Below are 19,695 nucleotides of genomic sequence, written 5' to 3' on the forward strand. Positions count from 1 at the left end.
TTGTGTGTATTAGAAGCCCTTAAATTGAAAAATAATTGAGCCAATGATCCATCCCATCTGTATGATTGAAATAATAATACTCCCTCCGTTCCATAGGTAAATATTTATTTGTTTTTTCAAGTTGTTTTAAAAATATTAGTATTATATTGGGATATAGTAGGAGTTAGAAATTTTGGGGGAAAATAATGAAATTGTGTTATTGATCATCAACTTATATATAGACAATACAAAATAGACTCGATAGACTCAAATCTAAGTAATCTAATCCATTAATAGGATCAAATCTAGATATAAATCTAATAAATCTAAAACTGAATATCTAAAATATCTCAACATCCCCTCAAACTCAAGTGGTATAGCAGAAACCAACTTGAGTTTGATAAGAAATTTGAATATAAACACAAAAAGAAAACATAAATAAAAGTAGTAGTAGACTCTCCGTTGGAACCGGAAATGAGATGACTTTCCACCCCGGAGCAAAAAATGAGATGATTCCACCGGAGCCGAAAACGAGATGACTCCACCGGAGCCGAAAATAAGATGACTCTCCATCGGAGCTGAAAACTAGATGACTCTTCACATTAGCAAAAAATGAGATGACTCCACTAAAGTCGAAAATTACATGACTCCACCGTATCCGAAAACGACATGACTCCACCAAAGCCGAAAATCACATGACTCCACCGGAGCCGAAAATAAGATGACTCTCCATCGGAGCTGAAAACTAGATGACTCTTCACATTAGCAAAAAATGAGATGACTCCACTAAAGTCGAAAATTACATGACTCCACCGTATCCGAAAACGACATGACTCCACCAAAGCCGAAAATCACATGACTCCACCGGAGCCGAAAACCACATGACTCCATCGGAGCCGAAAACCACATGACTCCATCGGAGCCGAAAATGAGATGACTCCACCGGAACCTAAAACAACATGACTCCACTGGAGCCGAAAAGACACGACTCCACTGGAGCCGAAAACGAGATGACTCCACTGGAGCCGAAAAACGAGATGACGCTCCACCGGAGCAAAAAACGAGATGACTCTCCACCAGAATCGAAAACTATATGACCACCGGAGCCGAAAACAGACAAATCGCAAACATCGGATATATCAAATTGCACGCAGGCAACAGACAAACAGCGGACAAATGGCAGATCATAGACAGATTTCCGGCAACAAAAAAGCAACAAAAGATGACAAATCGCAGCGAGACGAGACAGATTTGCAAAAAGACTTTCAAATGCATGATCTCAAAATCACAAGACCTTCTCAAAATCATAAGACCTCTTGGTACAATTCAGGTTGAATGTACCCGGAGAAACACGGGTTGGTAGGCTATACCTACGGCATGAGAAAGATAAGCTCTGATACCATATTAGAAATTTTGGGGGAAAATAATGAGATTGTGTTATTGATCATCAACCTATATATAGACAATACAAAATAGACTCGATAGACTCAAATCTAAGTAATCTAATATATGAATATGATCAAATCTAGATATAAATCTACTAAATCTAAAACTGAATATCTAAAATATCTCAACAGTACGAATAAAGTATAAATAACTAAAATAACCTTATTAGTATGTGTGATATAAAGGTAATGGCATGTGTGATATATTGTAAGTTGTAAGGGTATTTGTAATGTTAGGTAGACAGTTACTAAAAAAAATAGATTATTTGTTATGGGACGGGTTTAGGGTTTAGGGTTTATGGAAAAATGGATATATGGAAAGATAATTACGGTGGCACTAAAGCGAGTCTTAACTGAATCATTAGGGGACAGCCAAAACATTTGTTAATTGGAGTGCAGACGTAGGATGTCTTGGCCTTATGCCTTCTCCAATCACCTACCAAAATTTATTTATAAATATTATTTAGTTGAAAAAAGATATAAAAATCCAGAAGTTCACATATTTTTTAATTTTTATATTATACTAAAATCAATTTTACATTTACATCAACGTCTGTTTATATTACCTATTTATTTGAATACTATATGACATTCACAAAAAAAAAAAAAAATTATACCAACACAATTCTCAAAATATATAATATATATTTTATTTTTACACCAAAAAAAAAAGATTTAGTGAAAAATATTATTTTTTATATTAACCATATTTTACATATTTCTAATTTCTGTTTTGGACTCACTATATTTTATTTTTGCACAAAAAATTAGGATTTAATGCAAAATATTATTTTTTATATTAACAATATTTACATACTTCTAATGCCTGTTTTGGACTAAAAACATCGTCCATAACCATATATTTTTATAGAAAAAAAAAATTCAGATAATTCATTTTACTAACTTCTTTTTTCTAAAAATATTAAATCTAATATCTATTTTTATTTATTATATTACATTAAAATTTAATTTTACATTCAAAATATCACATCACTATTTAAATTCAAAATTTTACTATTCTAAACTAAAATCCAAAAACTAAAATATTTCCATAAACACACCCTTACAGCACTAAATCAAGACATCCTAAGGTAGGTTTTTGTATTGACAAGAAAATGATCAGCTTCAAAAAACATAAAAAAAATAATGCTTACTTGCATAGGCTAATGTATTTAGCAGCAGAAAGAATTAAACCCATAAAGCATGCAAGATTTCAATATCCATGACCATGATCATGAAAATGAGGAAGAAGGTAATGATTCAAAATATAAAGAGTAGTCGAGATTGCGAGGAATATAAGAGATTGATCGATTACCCTGTGAGCCAACTAGAGGATCATCTCAGGCTTTCTTTTTGTCTTCCCACGACGAATGGATATGAATTTGCAGATGCGAAAATGGAAAAAAATTCTTTCGGTGAGGCTCTTGTATTTTTTTAGCCGAAGTGGCGACTGATGGACAACAATCTTCCAACTCCACTATATAAAGGATGTAGATGTCCCCAAAACCGATAGGAATCTCGCGCAATTTGTAGCAATGTCGGATTGCTAGGCTCTGCAGTTTAGGCAAATGTAGAGTGTCAGCTCCCCAAACCTCCATGTCCAAGTCTTCTAGCAGTAAGTATTCGAGAAAGAGAAGTCCCCCCTGAGCAAATTCCCACACTGGGCCGCGAAAGGCATTGCATCGAAGTTTTAGTACTCGAAGAGAAGATAAGTTGCAAAGGACTGTCATACGCTTCCATGGAAATCTGCATCCACTCAATGTTATCTTTCTAATTTTACAGGGAAATTTGGGGAGTTCTGGAATAACTCGAGTGTTGAAACCCGAGACAATGCATTTGAATGAATCGAGGTCAGGTTTCATATCGGCAATGTCGCTGAAAAAACCGAAGTTTTCTTTTTCTTCCTGTCCTAGCACGATACGGATTCCTAACTTCCTTAGATTAGTCATTCTTGCAAGAATTCCCCTAGTGCAGCTGCGAGCACTCACATCAGACAATGTTTCGAGGTTTGTAGAAAAGTTTGATCTGTACAAGGATCCAGTAGGTCGAATTCTGAGCACTGGAGGTGCCATAGCTGCTTCAAATTCCAGATTTCTGTAGGTAGATAAGAAACACCCTCCGAGGATTTTATATCTACATGTCGACCCACGATCAAAACTTGAAGTTTTTGAAGTTTTGATAGACTTTGGGAGTACTCCACCGTATGTGATGGCGAGGTACTTCAGCCGAACTAGATTTAGTATTTGGTCCGGGAATGTGTAGAAGCGGATTGTAACTGCATTTAATACCTTCAACAATGTAAAACATAAGTTTATCCGCATTGGATATGGATTATACGGACCTAAACAGAGAAGAGACCGTATGGATAAAATCGACTCCATTGTGGCGCGCACTTCCTCAATGCCGAGAATAACATTGTTGTGGCTGCACATCCGCGGGTGATGATTTGTTCCCAGGGGAAAACTATATGTATATTTATTTAGAACATGGCAAAACTTCTCCTTCTCGGCTATACTAATGCATAAGTTCCAAAAGACATAATGGACTCGACATGCTTTGAAGTTCAAGAATGTGGAGCTCTCTTTGTGAACCAGAACAACACTTGCCGAGACAAGTTCATCCAGCATAACCTCAGCGTCGACTCGATAACTTCTTCCACCTGTAAAACCCTCCATTGCCCATAATCTAATGAGTTCAGAGACAGATATCACGTAGCTCCGTGGGAACACTCCTGCATAGAGAAAGCACGTCTTGTAATCACGACGCAACATGGCATAGCTCATGAGGAGTGACTTTGTGATGTGAGAGTTGTCGTCGACCCCAATACAAAGTGGATTTTCATCCTCGGAAACATTTTTCCAATATTCGACTGTCTTCTCATTTTGGCGCAACAGCTTGCCAATGGAAACAATAGCTAAAGGAAGTCCTTCGCAGTTCTTGGCAATCTTCTTCCCGATTTCCTCAAGTTGGAAGCTTCAAGATTCTCCGGGACTTGTGAACACTGTCCTGTGAAGTAGTTTCCAGCTATCGTCATCGTCCAAGAAGCATTTTTTCTGAAAATATTGTTCTAAACAGGCAAATATTTAACAGCCTAGAAGTTATGATGACTCGACTTCGCTTACATTCTGGCGGAAAATAGCTATAAACACGCGAAAAGATTTCTTTTTCCCACACATCATCTAACACAAGTAGATACCTCTGCGTCTCCATAAGTCCGCGAAGATGGATCCATAATTCGGAAACATCGGTAAACTTTTCATTCTTCTCGCCTTCTATATGGTCTACGAGAATTTGTAGAAGTTCTTTCTCCTCAAAGTTGGGACCAACATCGACCATTATTTTGGTGTCGAAAATGGATGCAATAGATGGATGGTTGTAAACTTTTTCGACTAAAGTAGTCTTACCAATACCAGCCATGCCGACAACAGCCTTGATCTCGAGGTTTTCAGGGCCTCCAACCACCCAATCCATGAGTTGTCTTAGCTCCTCCTCCAACCCCACAGGATCACACTCAGATCGACAGATCATTCTTGATGAAACAACAATACCACGAGGATCGTCTGTTACTTTCTCTTCTTTAAATTTGTGTACTTCCAAGGAGAACTTTTTGAGCAAGGAAATGAGTTGTTGCTGAAGATCGATCAATTCCGGGGAGAGTTTATCGGCAGTGTCTTGATTTTTAACTTCAGATTCAGATTCAGATTTATCTGATGGTTGTAAGAAAAGTTTCATTAGATCTGCAAATTCTTCTGCTAGGTCTTCGATTTGCTGTTCCAAGGGATCCACCTCAGCTTCCTGCCCCGCATTAAAGTGTAATTACTGACGAGATTAATCATGGAACTTAGCTCGCCATGGATGGATTCTATTTCCGGACAACATTTGGATTTGGATGAATCGAGGAAGCTCTTCAGTTTATCCTTGGCTGATACAAGAGCCCAAAAAGCCAAGTCTGATCTCGAACACTCTTTGCTAATACTCTCACCACAAGACAATCTGCACTTATCCTTAATTACTACCAATCATTCTTCCATTCATAGAGATTGAAGTCATAAAGTAAAGGAGAAGATAATAGAACACGGCGAGTGTATAATAGAACACGCCCATGTTTGTCACGATAAAAACATGTTCATGAATCAGAGTACACGGCTGTGTTCCATTATACACAGCCGTGTACATTCTTACAGCCTGTCTATTAATAGTGAAAGTACAAGGATTTCATTCTTGTCCTAGTCTCTTGGATCTTCCACACAAAAATTATAGATCAAGATTGGAATTAACAGATTAGAAAGAATCATCGAAGGATTTGTTCTAATGAAGAAACAAAACCCTTGAACTTGCCCCTTTGTTTTTTTTATCATCGTCTATACATACATACATATACACATATATATATATATTTATAGATTTGTATCTTCTGATTTGCATATATTATATATAGATTTTGATAAAGTTTTTTTAGGTTTTCAGGACAATTTTTACAAATCAAAGTTTGAAGTAAAAATTAAAATCTAGAAAAGTAATTAGATAGTTAAAAGCACAGTGTTGGAGTTTTCGAATCAAATTTAGTTTCTCATTTTTCAGAAATTAAATCAAATCAAAATTTCGGAAAATTATAATTCAAAATAGCCTTTTTTTTTTTTTTTTTCACCAAAAGCTACAATTTTTATAGATCAAATTAAGCCCAAAATCTCCAAAACAATCTTCTTGAACTTGTAATTCATCGATTAATTAACATACAGGAATTGAAGCTCTATCGAAAATTGAATCATCAAGCAGCTACGGCTATTCGAACCCTTCCTGTGCAGCTTGTAAATTCCTCTGCCGAAAATGTATGTCGGGTTGTTCTGCCGGAAAAGCCGACAAAATTCTCAAAGAAATCCCACACAGCAGTGTACTTTCACCATTAACAGACATGATGTAGGAACTTACACGGCCGGGTATAATGGAACACAACAGTGTACTTTGATTTATCATATTTTTACTGTGACAATACGGGCGTGTGCTATTATATACGGTCATATTTTGTCGTTATTTTCCCTAGGTCCACGTAAGCTATTGAGACTAAAATTGATTAAAATAGTTTATATTGAATCAAAATTGATGAGTTTTTTATATTGGGACTAAAATCAATTAATTTTGATTATATTTGAATTAAAATTGATTTTTTTCCCTTAATTTAATTATAACTTTATCCAACATAATCACAGGTTTAGTTTTAATCATTAATTAAAAATTCTTATATTATACTCTTGTCCCCGCCACACATCTTTTCTTTTTGTCCATTCTGGTGTATTCAGTCAGATCTTGAGGTATTCAAAACTTTTAAAAATCCTTTTAAAATCTTGAAGTATTCAATGAAGACGTCTATGGATTTTATTTAATTTTAATGGACAATTATGAAAAATTTGTACATGAGAAAATCTCTCATGATAACGAGATTTTTGGATGAATTTTTAAAATTATTATTATTATTATTATTATTTATTATTATTATTGTTGTTGTTGACAATATATAAGTGATAAATAATATGGTAATATTTATTAATATCAATTTAAATATTTAATAAAAAGTAATAATTTAAAAATAAAATATATTAAGAAATTATTATCAACTTTTTTTGAAAATATGTATTTTATATTATAAATATAATATTTGGAAATTACTATTATCATAATAAATATGTATTACTATTTTTTTTATTATAGAATACACTGTATTGTCGGTATAATTAACTAAACATATACAGCTAGTTATATTTATTTACTTCTTACTTTTTAATTTTATTTCTTATGAAAAATTGTAAATGCAATTTTTTATTTTTGGTGTGATTGTTTTGTGAAATCTTTTGAAGGGATATTTTTTTAAGTATAAGAAATTGTGCATATAATATAAAAATAATGGATGTGTGTGATATATTAATTTTGTAATTTATACATTAATTTTTTACAAAATTTATTACATAAGAATAATAATAATAACTAACAAAAAATATAAAAATAAATTGATATAGTTAATGATAATATAATAAAAATTATAAAATTTAAAATATAATATAGAAAATAGTAGCATTATATATGTTACAATATTTCTATATCGTTAATAATTATATATTATTTATTAATATTACTTATATTTTATAAAATATAATAAAATATAATAAATATATTATATTTGTAAACTTTGTGTTACATAAGTTTATACAATGATATAAATCAACAAAAAAAAATATATATTTTACAATTCTACAAAATCTATATAAATTCATAAAAAAATCCATATAAATTCATAAAAAAAATCCAATGAAATCTATAAGAATCCATTTAAATTAATTAATAAAATCCATCAAACTCTGCATGGATTCCGTGCACTTTCTAAATCCACATAAATCTATAGGTTTTTTAAAATTCAAAACAATCCAATGAAATCTCAAATGAATACACCCCCTAAATTTCTAATCTCTTACACCACTCAATTTTATTTTTTTTATCACTCTCGTCGATTAACAAATATTTTTTATTTACCTTTAAATCTCTCTATTTTTTATAAAACTAATTTGTGGCAATGATAAATAAATATATTTTTATTTGTTTGTATCATATGAAATGTTATTATGTACAAAATAATATTCATATTCGCTAAAAAAAAAAAAAATCTAATTAGCTACAATATTTTTAATTACAAAATATTTTTTTTTAATTAAAACGTCTCGTTTAGCGACAAAATTTAATTTATCGCTAAAACTAAATCATTTAGTACAAAATTAATTTCGTCGCTAAAAATATTTTGTTAGAAAAGTCTATTTTCATGGCAAAAGGGTTTCAGTTACAAAATTATTTTTCATAACTAAAACCATTTGCTAAAAAAATTATGCATATTTTGTTGCTAAAACTCTTTTGTTATGAATTTTATTTTTACAGCAAAAAATTTTATCTACATAATTATATTTTCGTAGCTATATGTTGTTTCTTAACCTTCATTGAAATAAAAAACTCATTTTTTGTTACCATAGTCATATTTGTGCCAAAACCCCTTACTAACGCACTATAGGCGACGAAATAAGTTTCATCGCAAAAACATTTTTGCTATGAATTAAGTACATATTGCTGCGAATTTTAATGTAGCTAAATTTCAACTTTTTGTAGTGATTGTATATATTTTATTGATATATAATGTTAAAAATAATTAAAATACCAACAACACTAATATAAAAAATAATAAAGTAATATCATAATTTATTATTAATAACTTACTTATTTATGCTAAATAAAATACCGTTTCCTTAACCAAATGGGTCATCTGACCCGGGACAGAGGAAGTAATAGTTAAATTGAGAGTGATTAATTTTGTATGGTACTAACTTATCTTTAATTACTTCTACATTTATTTTAGAAGTCCATTGTACCTTTCATTAATAATTGATTTAAAAATAATTATAATGAATTAATGATATGTTACGATAAAATATAATCAAACCAAATATTGGTACCTATTTAATAAATAGTCCTATCAAACAATAAGTTCATTAAAGATTGTTTTTAATTACTATTGAAACCAATAAAAATTATGTGGATTAAGTTGAACAGGACAAGACATGCCCCAAAATAATCAAAGACCGTCAAGCCAAAGAATATTGATCATCTCAGATTGCAAGGTGAGCCAACTCAAGAAGTATGGATGCGAAGTGACGTAAGGATAAGTCATGGGTAAGGATAAGTCATGAGTTCAAACTCTAACGCCTCACAGATTCCCACGTCTTTAAAAAAAAAAAAAAAAAAAAAAAAAAAAAAAAAAAAGAAAGAAAGAAAGAAAGAAGAAGAATAAGAAGAATGGATGCCAAGTTGAAGATGGATGCAAGTGAATTTTTGGGGGTGATTCTCCATCATGTATTTATGTGTATAGTCAATTAGGCTAGAGGTAGTTAGCCATCTTCAACCTCTATCATCTCAAGTGGTTCGACGTCTTCGAAGAAAAGACAATTCAGTTCTTATCTAATTTGTATGAATGTTTAATAGTTTATAACATTGTTTAATAAGTTTATTTTGTTCCAAAATAAATATATTTATAGACATGTTATTTTTATATGTTTGTTCGGTTTTGATTGGAAAAAGATTTTTTATTTGCGTTTCGATTTAAATATTATTTTGATTTGATGTTTTATAATATAAAAATAAATAAATTTTTATTATAAACTGTCCGTATTGAATAGTGTTCATTCATATTTGGAACACAAATCAAACACACTATAATATATGTGTGTGTATAGAATGTAATTGAATATGTTTTATAGTTTATGGTTTATATGTTTGTGTATATAATATATATATATATATATATAATTAGTGTTGAATGATGAAATAGTTTTTTCATATGATATTTTATATAATTTGGAGCTAAAATGTTGTATAATGTACCCAAATAAATTTATTTTTCACATACATATTTGCTTAAATTGATGATAAAAACTTGTTCTTTAAACTTGGTTTGTAGTGAATTTCAAGACCAAAAAGTTCTCATCAAGTGAATTGATAGATTATATTTTTCATACACTTTTGATATGTATAAATTTATACATTGAATAGATTTTTAATTATTTTGTTTAGGTAAAGTTTAAGGCGAGCATGCAATAAAAGGCCAGAGGCAAAACATAGCAAAATGTTTTGCTCAGTGTATTCGTAAAACTCCATCGAAGAGTGTCTTGGCTTATTTTTTATGATCTTTTATTGTGGTCGGATATTTAGATTGAGTTGATAATCTATAGGCAATTGAATTATTGCATCTGTGATTGTGTGATGGTTCAATATAGTGACTATGAGATGCTTACGAATCATCTTTTGAAATTTACGATATGATTTTGATAATATTGTATAGGAGTTAGAGAATCATAATTGGGTGTTTTTTAGGGTTTAATGCAATTGAGAAATTTAAATTCATAGTCGTACATAAATTATTTCTTCAACTAGAGAATTATTTAAAGGTCATACCTTAATTAATAATTCGATAAGGAAACATTGGAAGTTTGGCTTGTGTCAACTTTTATAATCAATTTATCAATGGATTTAAAATGATAAAACATGCAATCAATGATTAAATTCGTGAGTTTCATTTATGAAGTCAATTATTGGCTAAGCGTTTTTCTTAGTGCTCTTTTTCAAAATTTTTTATTAAACTTCACAGATTTGACTTCATCCCGAATCCGCTTAAATTGATCATTTTGAAAACTAAGTATTTATTTATATCGATAGTGATATGTAATGTATGAAATATTGAATTTATACTTATTTAATAGTTTGTGTTCAAAAATACACTGATGTTGATTTTACACTCGCGAAAATACAAATAGATTGACATGAATATGCAGTAGAATAATAGTATACTGGAAGTGCAATTCAAAGTGTTGATCAGATTACCAATATTGAACAAAACAAGCAGTAAAGAACTCAAGGATTTAGACCGAGGGATCAAATGTTACATTCATTTCATGCAGTACAGTAATATTATAACTTTCAACAACAATTATCACATTCATGATATAGACGAGGGTTAGGGTACTGTAACAACAAGACAAATAGAATATGATTCTATACAGTATAATATAATAATATACAAGAAATATATGTTGTGCAGTTCATATATTGTACTGTATGTTGTATATATCAGTAATATATAGTATTATTGTTGACCACAAAAAAATGAGGTTAGAGTTTAAACCAAGGAAGGATGAATTGATGGGCCCAGTGGCGATCCAGTGGAGGTTAGAGTCATTCGGTCGGATGGTTGTTGGAGTCAGACCGGTCAGACGGTTGCCCCTACGGACAATTTTTATCCGAGCTTGGGCCTTGAGACGGCTACAAAGGTTACCAACGTAGGAACTGTTTTGGTGGGACGCCTCGTAGGTTGGTCACAAAGGTTACCGACTAAGAATCGAGTTCAGACGATACAACGAGTTCGGACGATTCAAATCGGTAACTGACAAGAAAGCGAGTTTGGACTGTTCAGGTCGGTAACCAATGAGGAAGCAAGTTCGGACGGTTCAAAGGTAACCAACGTGGAAGCGATTTTCTAACAGCTACCTACGTGGAATCAGTTTTCTGACGGTTACTGATATGGAAGCAGTTTTGTAACGGTTATCAACGTGGAAGCAGTTTCAAGGGTAAACGCCATGGAACGGTTCTGAATGGTTTGGTTTGATACGTATTTAAGCAGCCTCAGCAATTGAGGAAGATCATCTTCAATCAGACAAAATTCCAAGAAAATCTCATTGGGGATCACCACTTTATTTTCAGTACTTTGCCGTTTTCTTCGACTCTTTGTTTATTGTTTGAGAATTTATAGTTCCAAGATTTACTATTCAAGTTCGAAATATATTTTCGAATTTTACTTTGTTTTGTTGAATTTCTCAAGCCAACAAATTGGCGACCACAGTGGAAGAAAAAAAAATTGTTGATCCTACATACAAAGATTTCATACTCCAATCTGGTTGAATCGTTGCAAAGAACTTTCATTGCAGGTTCTCAATCCCAAAGCCTTAGCACAGCCATCGGGGCACTACGGCAACGACACCGTCAATCTCCACTACGGGGATCGTCTTTCAAATACCATATGAATGGTTAAATCATATTCAACAAATGAACAATCAGCAACAGCAACCTTGAAGATAATGTTGCACGAGCAACAAAACTGAAACTGAACATGTTAGATCAACCTTGTTGAGAGTTACACTTCACTCCACGCTTTCACCTCCAGGAATGTCTCTGTTGCGCCTTCAGGAAAACATCGCAGGGCCGTCATTCGTGGACAACACCATTCCAAGTGCTATTCCAAGACCGTCATTCGTGTACAGTACCATCCCAAGTGCAATCGCAGGGCCGTCATTCGTGGATAGCACCATTTCAAGTACTATAACCCCTAGTAGGGCAGAAAGAGGGTAAACTCCCCTCACTTTTTCAAATAATATCCCTCTGGGGACTCGGTTTGAGCCGTTTTAACAGAGGGATGACCGACTTGGAGATCATTCTCATGATTTCATTCCAGTTCCAGATCATCATCCGGTTGGATTGGACCTAGACAACGTCATACACGAGCCAACACTGTGGGAAGTCGGTTGGCCTTATAAGCCATTGGTTGGCCGGCTTTGGAAAGACCAGCCGCCGGGGGATCCAAATACGGAAGCCCAACCGCTGGAGGATTTATGGCCCAAGGGTCGGCTGTTGATAGGTCGGTTTGGCAAGAGAACAAGGAATACCTTGTCGGAAACCGAATTGACGCGCAAGAAAATGGGGTTGGTAGTTGAAGACTCCCAACCGTCATTTCTTGCGCCAATCGAGAGTGACGTTCGGAAGTCGAATGAGGAGTAGGCAAGTTGTTGAGCACAAAAAAATAAGGTTAGAGTTTAAGGCCAGAAATGATGTATGGATAGGCATAGTGGCGATCCAGTGGAGGGCCAGAGTCATTCGGTCGGATGGTTGTTGGGGCCAGGCCAGTCAGACAGTTGTCCCTACGTACATTCATCCGAGTTTGGGCCTTGGGACGGCTACAAAGGTTACCGACGTAGAAACTGTTTTAGTGGGATGGCTGGTCGGTTGGTCACAAAGGTTATCGACTAAGAATCGAGTTCGGACGTTACAACAAGTTCGGACAGTTCAGGTCGGTAACCGACAAGGAAGTGAGTTCGGACTATTCAGGTCGGTAGCCGACGAGGAAGCAATTTCGGGCGGTTCAAAGGTAACCGGCGTAGAAGCGGTTTTCTAACGGTTACCGACGTGAAAACAATTTTTTGACGGTTACCGGCGTGTAAGAAGTTTCTGATGGTTACCAACGTGGAAACTGTTTTCAAGGGTAAACGTCATGGAACCGGTTCTGAACGATTTGGTTTGATACATATTTAAGTAGTCTCAGCGATTGAGGAAGATCATCTTCAATCATACAAAATTCCAAGAGAATCTCATTGGGGATCACCACTTTATTTTCAATGTTTTGCTTTTTTCTTCAACTCTTTATTTATTGCTTGAGAATTTATAATTTCAAGCTCTATTGTTTAAATTCGAAATATTTCGAATTTTACTTTGTTTTGTTGGATTCTAAGCCAACAATTATATATTATATTATCATAAGTTGTTAGCATATATGATGTATCTTGTATCATCATATGTGGTCATATATGTGTTTGTTGCGTTATATATATTATATATATGCTAACAGTGTCAAATCAATACATACTAAATCAGTATGAAAACGGCAGCTTCGTGACATAATATACCTTTATATATTTACTTATTCTTGTATCTGTTAGAACTGGACCAACTAAATACTAGTATGATATTGTCGGCTTTAGACTGAGCCCAAACGGATTTATTTTAGGACTTCCTTAAAAAAGCCTTATACTAGTACAGTTCATTTGAGACTTATAAGGTGTGAAAGGACTAGGCCAATTCAACACTAGATATGATATTGTTCGCTTTTGGCTAAGCCCGCACATATTAGTCTTAAGACTACATCCAAAAAGCCTCATGCTAGTGGAGTTCATTTGATACTTATAAAATGTGGAAGGAATAAGCCAACTCAACACTAAGTATGATATGGTTCGCTTTGGGTTGAGCCTGTACAGATTTGTTTTAGGACATTCTCCAAAAAGTCTCATACTAGTGAACTTCATTTGAGACTTATAAGGTGTAGAATTTTCTTCACCTCTTCAAATGTGGACTTGGGTTTGCACTCCAACAATCCTCCTTTCAAACCCAACAATCTTTCTCTCAAACCAAGGACTAACAAATGGACCTTCTCTGCATATCTTGTACCGCCTATAACAAAGGGACCCACTGTCTGACCAATTATAACTGTCAGGACCGGCCCAACGCCAAGAGACTTTCGACACAAGACAGTGTACCGTTTATCACAAAGGAATCCACTATATGACCAACCACAACCAATACTCATTGTCACCCAGTCTACTTCACCATCGAACCGGGCTTTGATACCACTGTTAGGTACCGTTTATCACAAAAGGATCCGCGTCCTGACCAACCACAACCAATGCTCAATGTCACCCAGTCTACTTCACCATCGAACTAGCTTTGATACCACTGTTAGGATTGGACCAACTCAACATTAGTATAATATCGTCCAGTTTAGATTAAGCTCGCACATATTTATTTTTGGACTTCCTTCAAAAAGCATCGTACTAGTGAAATTAATTTGAAACTTATTACATGTAAAAAAATTTTCACATTCTTCCAATATAGAATTTGAGTTTCCACCCCAAATATGTTATTTCCAAATTTTGCATTTCATATCGTATCTCTATTTATTTATATCATAGCCTTATTTGTTTACTTCTATAATTATTTAAACATTTTACATGACATATCATACCCACTCATTTACTTGCTCGTATAATTATTTTTTAAATAATCAATGGCATATGATACCCGTATTTATTTAACATCATATCCATAATTATTTACTTGTTCGTATAATTATTTTTAAAATTATCCATGACATATGATACCTCTTTTTATTTATTTGTTCGTATAATTAATTTCAGTTTTTTTTTTTATTATTTTTTTCACATAGAAAATTTTAAAGTTAAAAGGGTTTGCTTGGTTTTGATTTGAGTTTGAGTTTGTGTTCGTGATTTGAATTTTATTTTTAATAAAATTTTGATATTATAATTTTGTGAGAAAGATCAATTTATTTTTATTAGTTGAATAATAATAGTTTAAATTTATAACAGAAACCAAATATACCCAAATAATTTTTAAAAATTTAAAATAAAAATTACATATTTAATTAATTTGATATTTTATAAAGTGAAATAATAATTTAATGCACAATTTTTGGAGATGTTATCAAATTAAACAAAAAAATAAAAATTGCCTACATATATTCTTGGGTGCAAATCCCAGTCCCAACAGTGGTATCAGAGCTCGGTTCGATGGTGAAGTGGACTGAGTGACATTGAGCCTTGGTTGTGGTGGTGGGCTACCCTTGTGACCTGCGGGTGAGCCCTTTTTTGGAGGAAATTCAAAAATAAATCCGTGCGAGCTCAGTCCAAAGCGGACAATATCAGTGTTGAGTTTGCCCAGTCCTAACAGTGGTATTAGAGTCTTGTGTCGAAAGTCTCTTGACGATATTGGATCGATCCCGGTTAAGGTGGTCAAGCAGCGAATCCTTTTGTGATAGACGGTACAAGGTGGACAGGGAAGGTCAATATATCGATGAGGGAAAAATTATTGAGGTGCAAAAGTCATCCCATCATGTATAAGGTCTTGTCTTTCTATTTTTGGAGGGTGGGTATGTATGTAAATATATATAAATAAAACTTCTATAAATAATATAAAAATAATATTTTACTTTAAACAATTGATTTTATGAATAGATATAATATATATATATATATACACATGTATTATGATAATATATAAGTCAACCAAAATTATATCATTATTCATATTTTTTTAGTTGTTTCCTAAATTTAATGTACAATCCATTTAGAACAGATAACAATTAATTTATTACTCCCTCTCTTCCGTCCTATGTAACTTTGGTATATTATTATAGATATGATAATTTAGGTACATAATAATTAATAAGTAATTAACAAATATTTTAGTAAAAATAATTATTGTATAATAAAAATAATTATAAATTAAAATTAAAATAACTAAATAATTTAATTAGAATTAATATTATATTTTCAAAAATAAAAATGAGAAATTATGTAAAAATTATAAAAATAGAACATAAAGACAAATGACAATAAAATGGAGAGAGTATTAGTATTATTTAAATTTTTATCAATTGATTAAGAAATTTTCTATAATATATGTACTTTATTTTTATTATTCTATATTAATATTAGAATATTATTATTTTTTAATTTATGTACTAAATCAAATTTACATAATTTTACCGGAATTACTTAATATATATATATATATATTAGTAATATTAATATAGAAACATGTGAAAAATTTTGGTTGGTAAACGCATTACACATACTTTTTTTTTTATTATTTATTTAAAATTGTAATCCAAACGCGGGATTTCTTTTATGGTAAGTGCATATAACTATTTTGCTCAACGTCAATGATATCCAATGCTTCGTATCCCGTCTTTCATTTTCCATTAATTTCCTCACATTCTCAGCGTGTTGTGTTGTGTTGTGTTGTGTTCTGCTGTCGCGTAAAACCCGTGAAACTTGTTTGCGGGTTCTTCAAATTCTTCTTTCAGAATAAACCCTCACTGCACTGCACTCTCAAATCAAAATCGATTACATCTCACACCACTTTACATTATTTTGTTTCGATCATTTCTGAATTGCAGGATTAAATTATTATGGATAGGGTTAATAATTGGGAGAGGCTTGTGCGAGCGGTGCTGACGAGGGAGCGCGCCGGCCATGGCCGGACCGGCAGCGGTATCGCAGGAGCGGTGCCGGATTCGCTGCAACGGTCCAACATCAACGCGATTTTGCAGGCCGCGGATGCGATTCAGTCGGAGGATCCCAATGTCGCGAGGATACGTAAGTGTTTTAAGGATTTTGTTTGATTTTTTTCGATTGTGCGCTTTATTGCCAGTGAGTGGTATTGATGCATCGTGCATGTATGGATTTGGTTCGTGACGAGTGTAAAAACATGTTGATCCATATGTTTAAAATGTTAGATTTTGGTTCGTCTTGTTTTGTCTGGAGCATTTTTGGTCAGAAAGTATTTCCATGCAAGTTATATCCAAGGGTTGAGTGTAAACATCAAACAAGAAGTGGATGGAAGTAATCTAAGTCTCCTCAAAAAACAGCTGTCGAAACATGTTAAAACAACTCATATATTTATGCATACCACTTTCTTTCTGTTCTTTAAACATAATACTGGAGCTAAACATTTGCTTTTTTAATATGAGAATGTATATATATATATATATATATATATTACTTTGAAGTCATCTAAATCTATGCTCCCCAAACTTTTTGGACAGTTATAAAAAAATGATTTTGTTTCTCTTAAGTAAAAAATGACTGAGGGACTATATGATATGCTTATACTTTTTAGGCTGCCATTTAAATCTATAACTCACTCTAATCTTTGTACTTTTTTGTATTATAAAATATAAAAAGTAATAAAAAGTACACATCCACAATCAAATATGTGCTCAAAAGTTTGAGCACATATTTAAATGGCTGAGGGAGTATATGTTTGTTCAATCCTGACAATTGAATTAATGTATTTTGTACTTCTTGGTGTTTAAGTGTGCGAGCAGGCATATAGCATGGCTCAAAATTTGGACCCGAACAGCGATGGGAGAGGTGTTCTTCAGTTTAAGACTGGTTTAATGTCGGTAATCAAGGTATGCAGATATGTATAATACGTGGTTCTGTGGTTGGCCTACTAGCCATAGTGATTTGTGTTTCATTTGTAAAACTTACGAGGAATAATGTGATTTACTATGTGCTCATGTGGTTTTTCTGCTACCCACAGCAATTCAGAAACTGTTTTAAAACTTTACAACAAATAGTGAGTTACATTTATTGACCTTATGTTCTCTTAACTGCATCTGGTGCATAGTGCAAAATAAGAGTTTCTCAAATGTCCTATGCTGTACATGATTTTTTAACTCAACCTTCACTGGCTGTTATGTTTGTCTACTTTCTACAAGTGGATTTCTCTAAGGCTTAACTCTTCTAAGTGGAAAAGATTTAAGCTTGGATTAATGTTTGCTACAGCAAAAACTTGTCAAAAAAGATAGTGGACAAATAGACCGAAATCAAGACATTGAGCGGCTGTGGGAATTTTATGTGCAATATAAAAGGCAACACAGAGTAGATGACTTGCAGAGAGAAGAACAGAAATGGCGTGAAAGTGGCACTTTCAGTAGTGCTAATATTGGAGTGTAAGCACTATGTGCATTGGTTTTAAAATTTTCTATTTGTGCTTGTTAAATACAGATGCTATTATTCTCTTGTATTAAAACATGTACTGGCCCATAGGCCACTGGATACTTCTGTTCAAGCTTTGCATGTATACACTCGTAGTAGAAAACAAAATAATTTAAGTGCCATTATGAGTTATAACATCTTCAGGCCTTATTTACCGGAGCACAACTTATTTCCTGCAGCAATGTGCTTCGTATGATTCTGAGCAAGGAGTCCCTGTAACTAAAAAATAGTTATGCTAAAAAAATATTTGTAATTATTTAATTATTTTCATGTATTTATATTCTCTTGTCATCGTGAAAGTTGGTTGCCTAAGTTTTTGCTGTCCTCTTCCCTTAAATGTGAAAGAAAGAACCAAAAGTCCTATGCTTCTTTCATATTGTTTCTGTTGTTTATATTGCACATTTGCATTTATATAATCTTTTTGATAAAACAATATTTTCTGACAGAAAGCTGAACATTTAGTTATAATTTATGTCACCGTATTGATATGCATATATACTTACCTCAGTATTTTTATTATCCTTCTGTACCTTCATTTAGCCTGCAAAATAGATTCTCAGAAATGAGAAGCACTTTTGCAACATTGAGGGCTTTGATTGAGGTGATGGAGGTGCTAAGCAACGATGCTCCACCAGATGGGGTGGGAAGGCGCATTATGGATGAGGTAACCCTTACCTTATATTGAGTAAATTCTGTAAACATTTCTGCTGAAGCTTATCAGCAAGAAGCAGTTCTGTCTTGGCTGATTTTTATTTCTTTTGTGGTCTCAGTTACGAAAAATTAAAAATACAACTATATCTGGTGAACTCGTCCCATATAACATTGTCCCTCTGGAAGCATCATCTATAACCAATGCCATTGGATATTTTCCTGAGGTTAGTTGACGTCAATCATAATAGTTATCTTCTACTTTTATATTTTTTCGACAATATTTTCAGCACCCTGTAATCTGTATAGCATATTTTAGTTTGAAAGAGTGCGTCATTCATAAATGACATTCTTACCTTTTTTTTTTTTTCTAAATAGAATAAAATGATTGTTAAATGATGATGGTGTTTTCCTTTCAGCTTTTCTTTGAAAGACTTTTTCCAATAGGTTGAGCTGTTTACTATCATTTGTGCAGGTCAGGGCTGCAGTATCATCAATAAGATTTTCTGAGCAGTTTCCTCAGCTTCCAGCTGATTTTGAAATTTCGGGACATCAGGAGTTTGACATGTTTGACATTTTGGAATATGTGTTTGGTTTTCAGGTTTTGGTTTTCCCTCAGCTTCCTTATATTTAAGTGCCAAGTAGTGAAGGTTGATGGGTTTGATGTGGTTTAATATAGTAATTAGTTATATTAA

The 19,695-nt window shown here is 33.0% G+C and overlaps 2 protein-coding genes across 3 annotated transcripts in view; one reads left to right on the forward strand and one right to left on the reverse strand.

The window, feature by feature from the left end:
* Positions 1-1,719: 1,719 nt before the first annotated feature.
* Positions 1,720-4,563, reverse strand: LOC127241081 (putative late blight resistance protein homolog R1A-10). Of its 2 annotated transcripts, XM_051259971.1 has the most exons (3): positions 4,547-4,563; positions 2,740-4,425; positions 1,720-1,860 (listed from the first exon to the last, which is right to left on the reverse strand). In XM_051259971.1, exon 2 carries the CDS (start codon positions 4,205-4,207, stop codon positions 2,765-2,767), a length of 1,443 nt encoding a protein of 480 aa, XP_051115928.1. In that variant the 5' UTR covers positions 4,208-4,425; positions 4,547-4,563; the 3' UTR covers positions 1,720-1,860; positions 2,740-2,764. The 2 variants fall into 2 exon arrangements, with proteins under 2 accessions (XP_051115928.1, XP_051115929.1); XM_051259972.1 differs by lacking the exon at positions 4,547-4,563 and having other exon boundaries at positions 2,740-4,491.
* Positions 4,564-16,758: 12,195 nt separating this feature from the next.
* Positions 16,759-19,695, forward strand: part of LOC127240941 (callose synthase 10-like) — a 30,886-nt gene continuing 27,949 nt past the window's right edge. Inside the window, 6 exon segments of the mRNA XM_051259812.1 lie at positions 16,759-16,945; positions 17,666-17,763; positions 18,140-18,306; positions 18,905-19,016; positions 19,123-19,227; positions 19,476-19,601. Of these exon segments, the coding sequence (XP_051115769.1) occupies positions 16,759-16,945; positions 17,666-17,763; positions 18,140-18,306; positions 18,905-19,016; positions 19,123-19,227; positions 19,476-19,601 (795 nt within the window).

The sequence above is a fragment of the Andrographis paniculata genome, unplaced genomic scaffold, assembly GCF_009805555.1.
Source record: "Andrographis paniculata isolate CXL003 unplaced genomic scaffold, ASM980555v1 Contig80END, whole genome shotgun sequence".
In the NCBI taxonomy this organism is placed as follows: Eukaryota; Viridiplantae; Streptophyta; class Magnoliopsida; order Lamiales; family Acanthaceae; genus Andrographis; species Andrographis paniculata.

What these genes read in the sequence shown, in the direction of transcription:
- LOC127241081 (XM_051259971.1), bottom strand. Translation starts at nt 4,207, where the DNA reads ATGAGCTATGCCATGTTGCGTCGTGATTACAAGACGTGCTTTCTCTAT.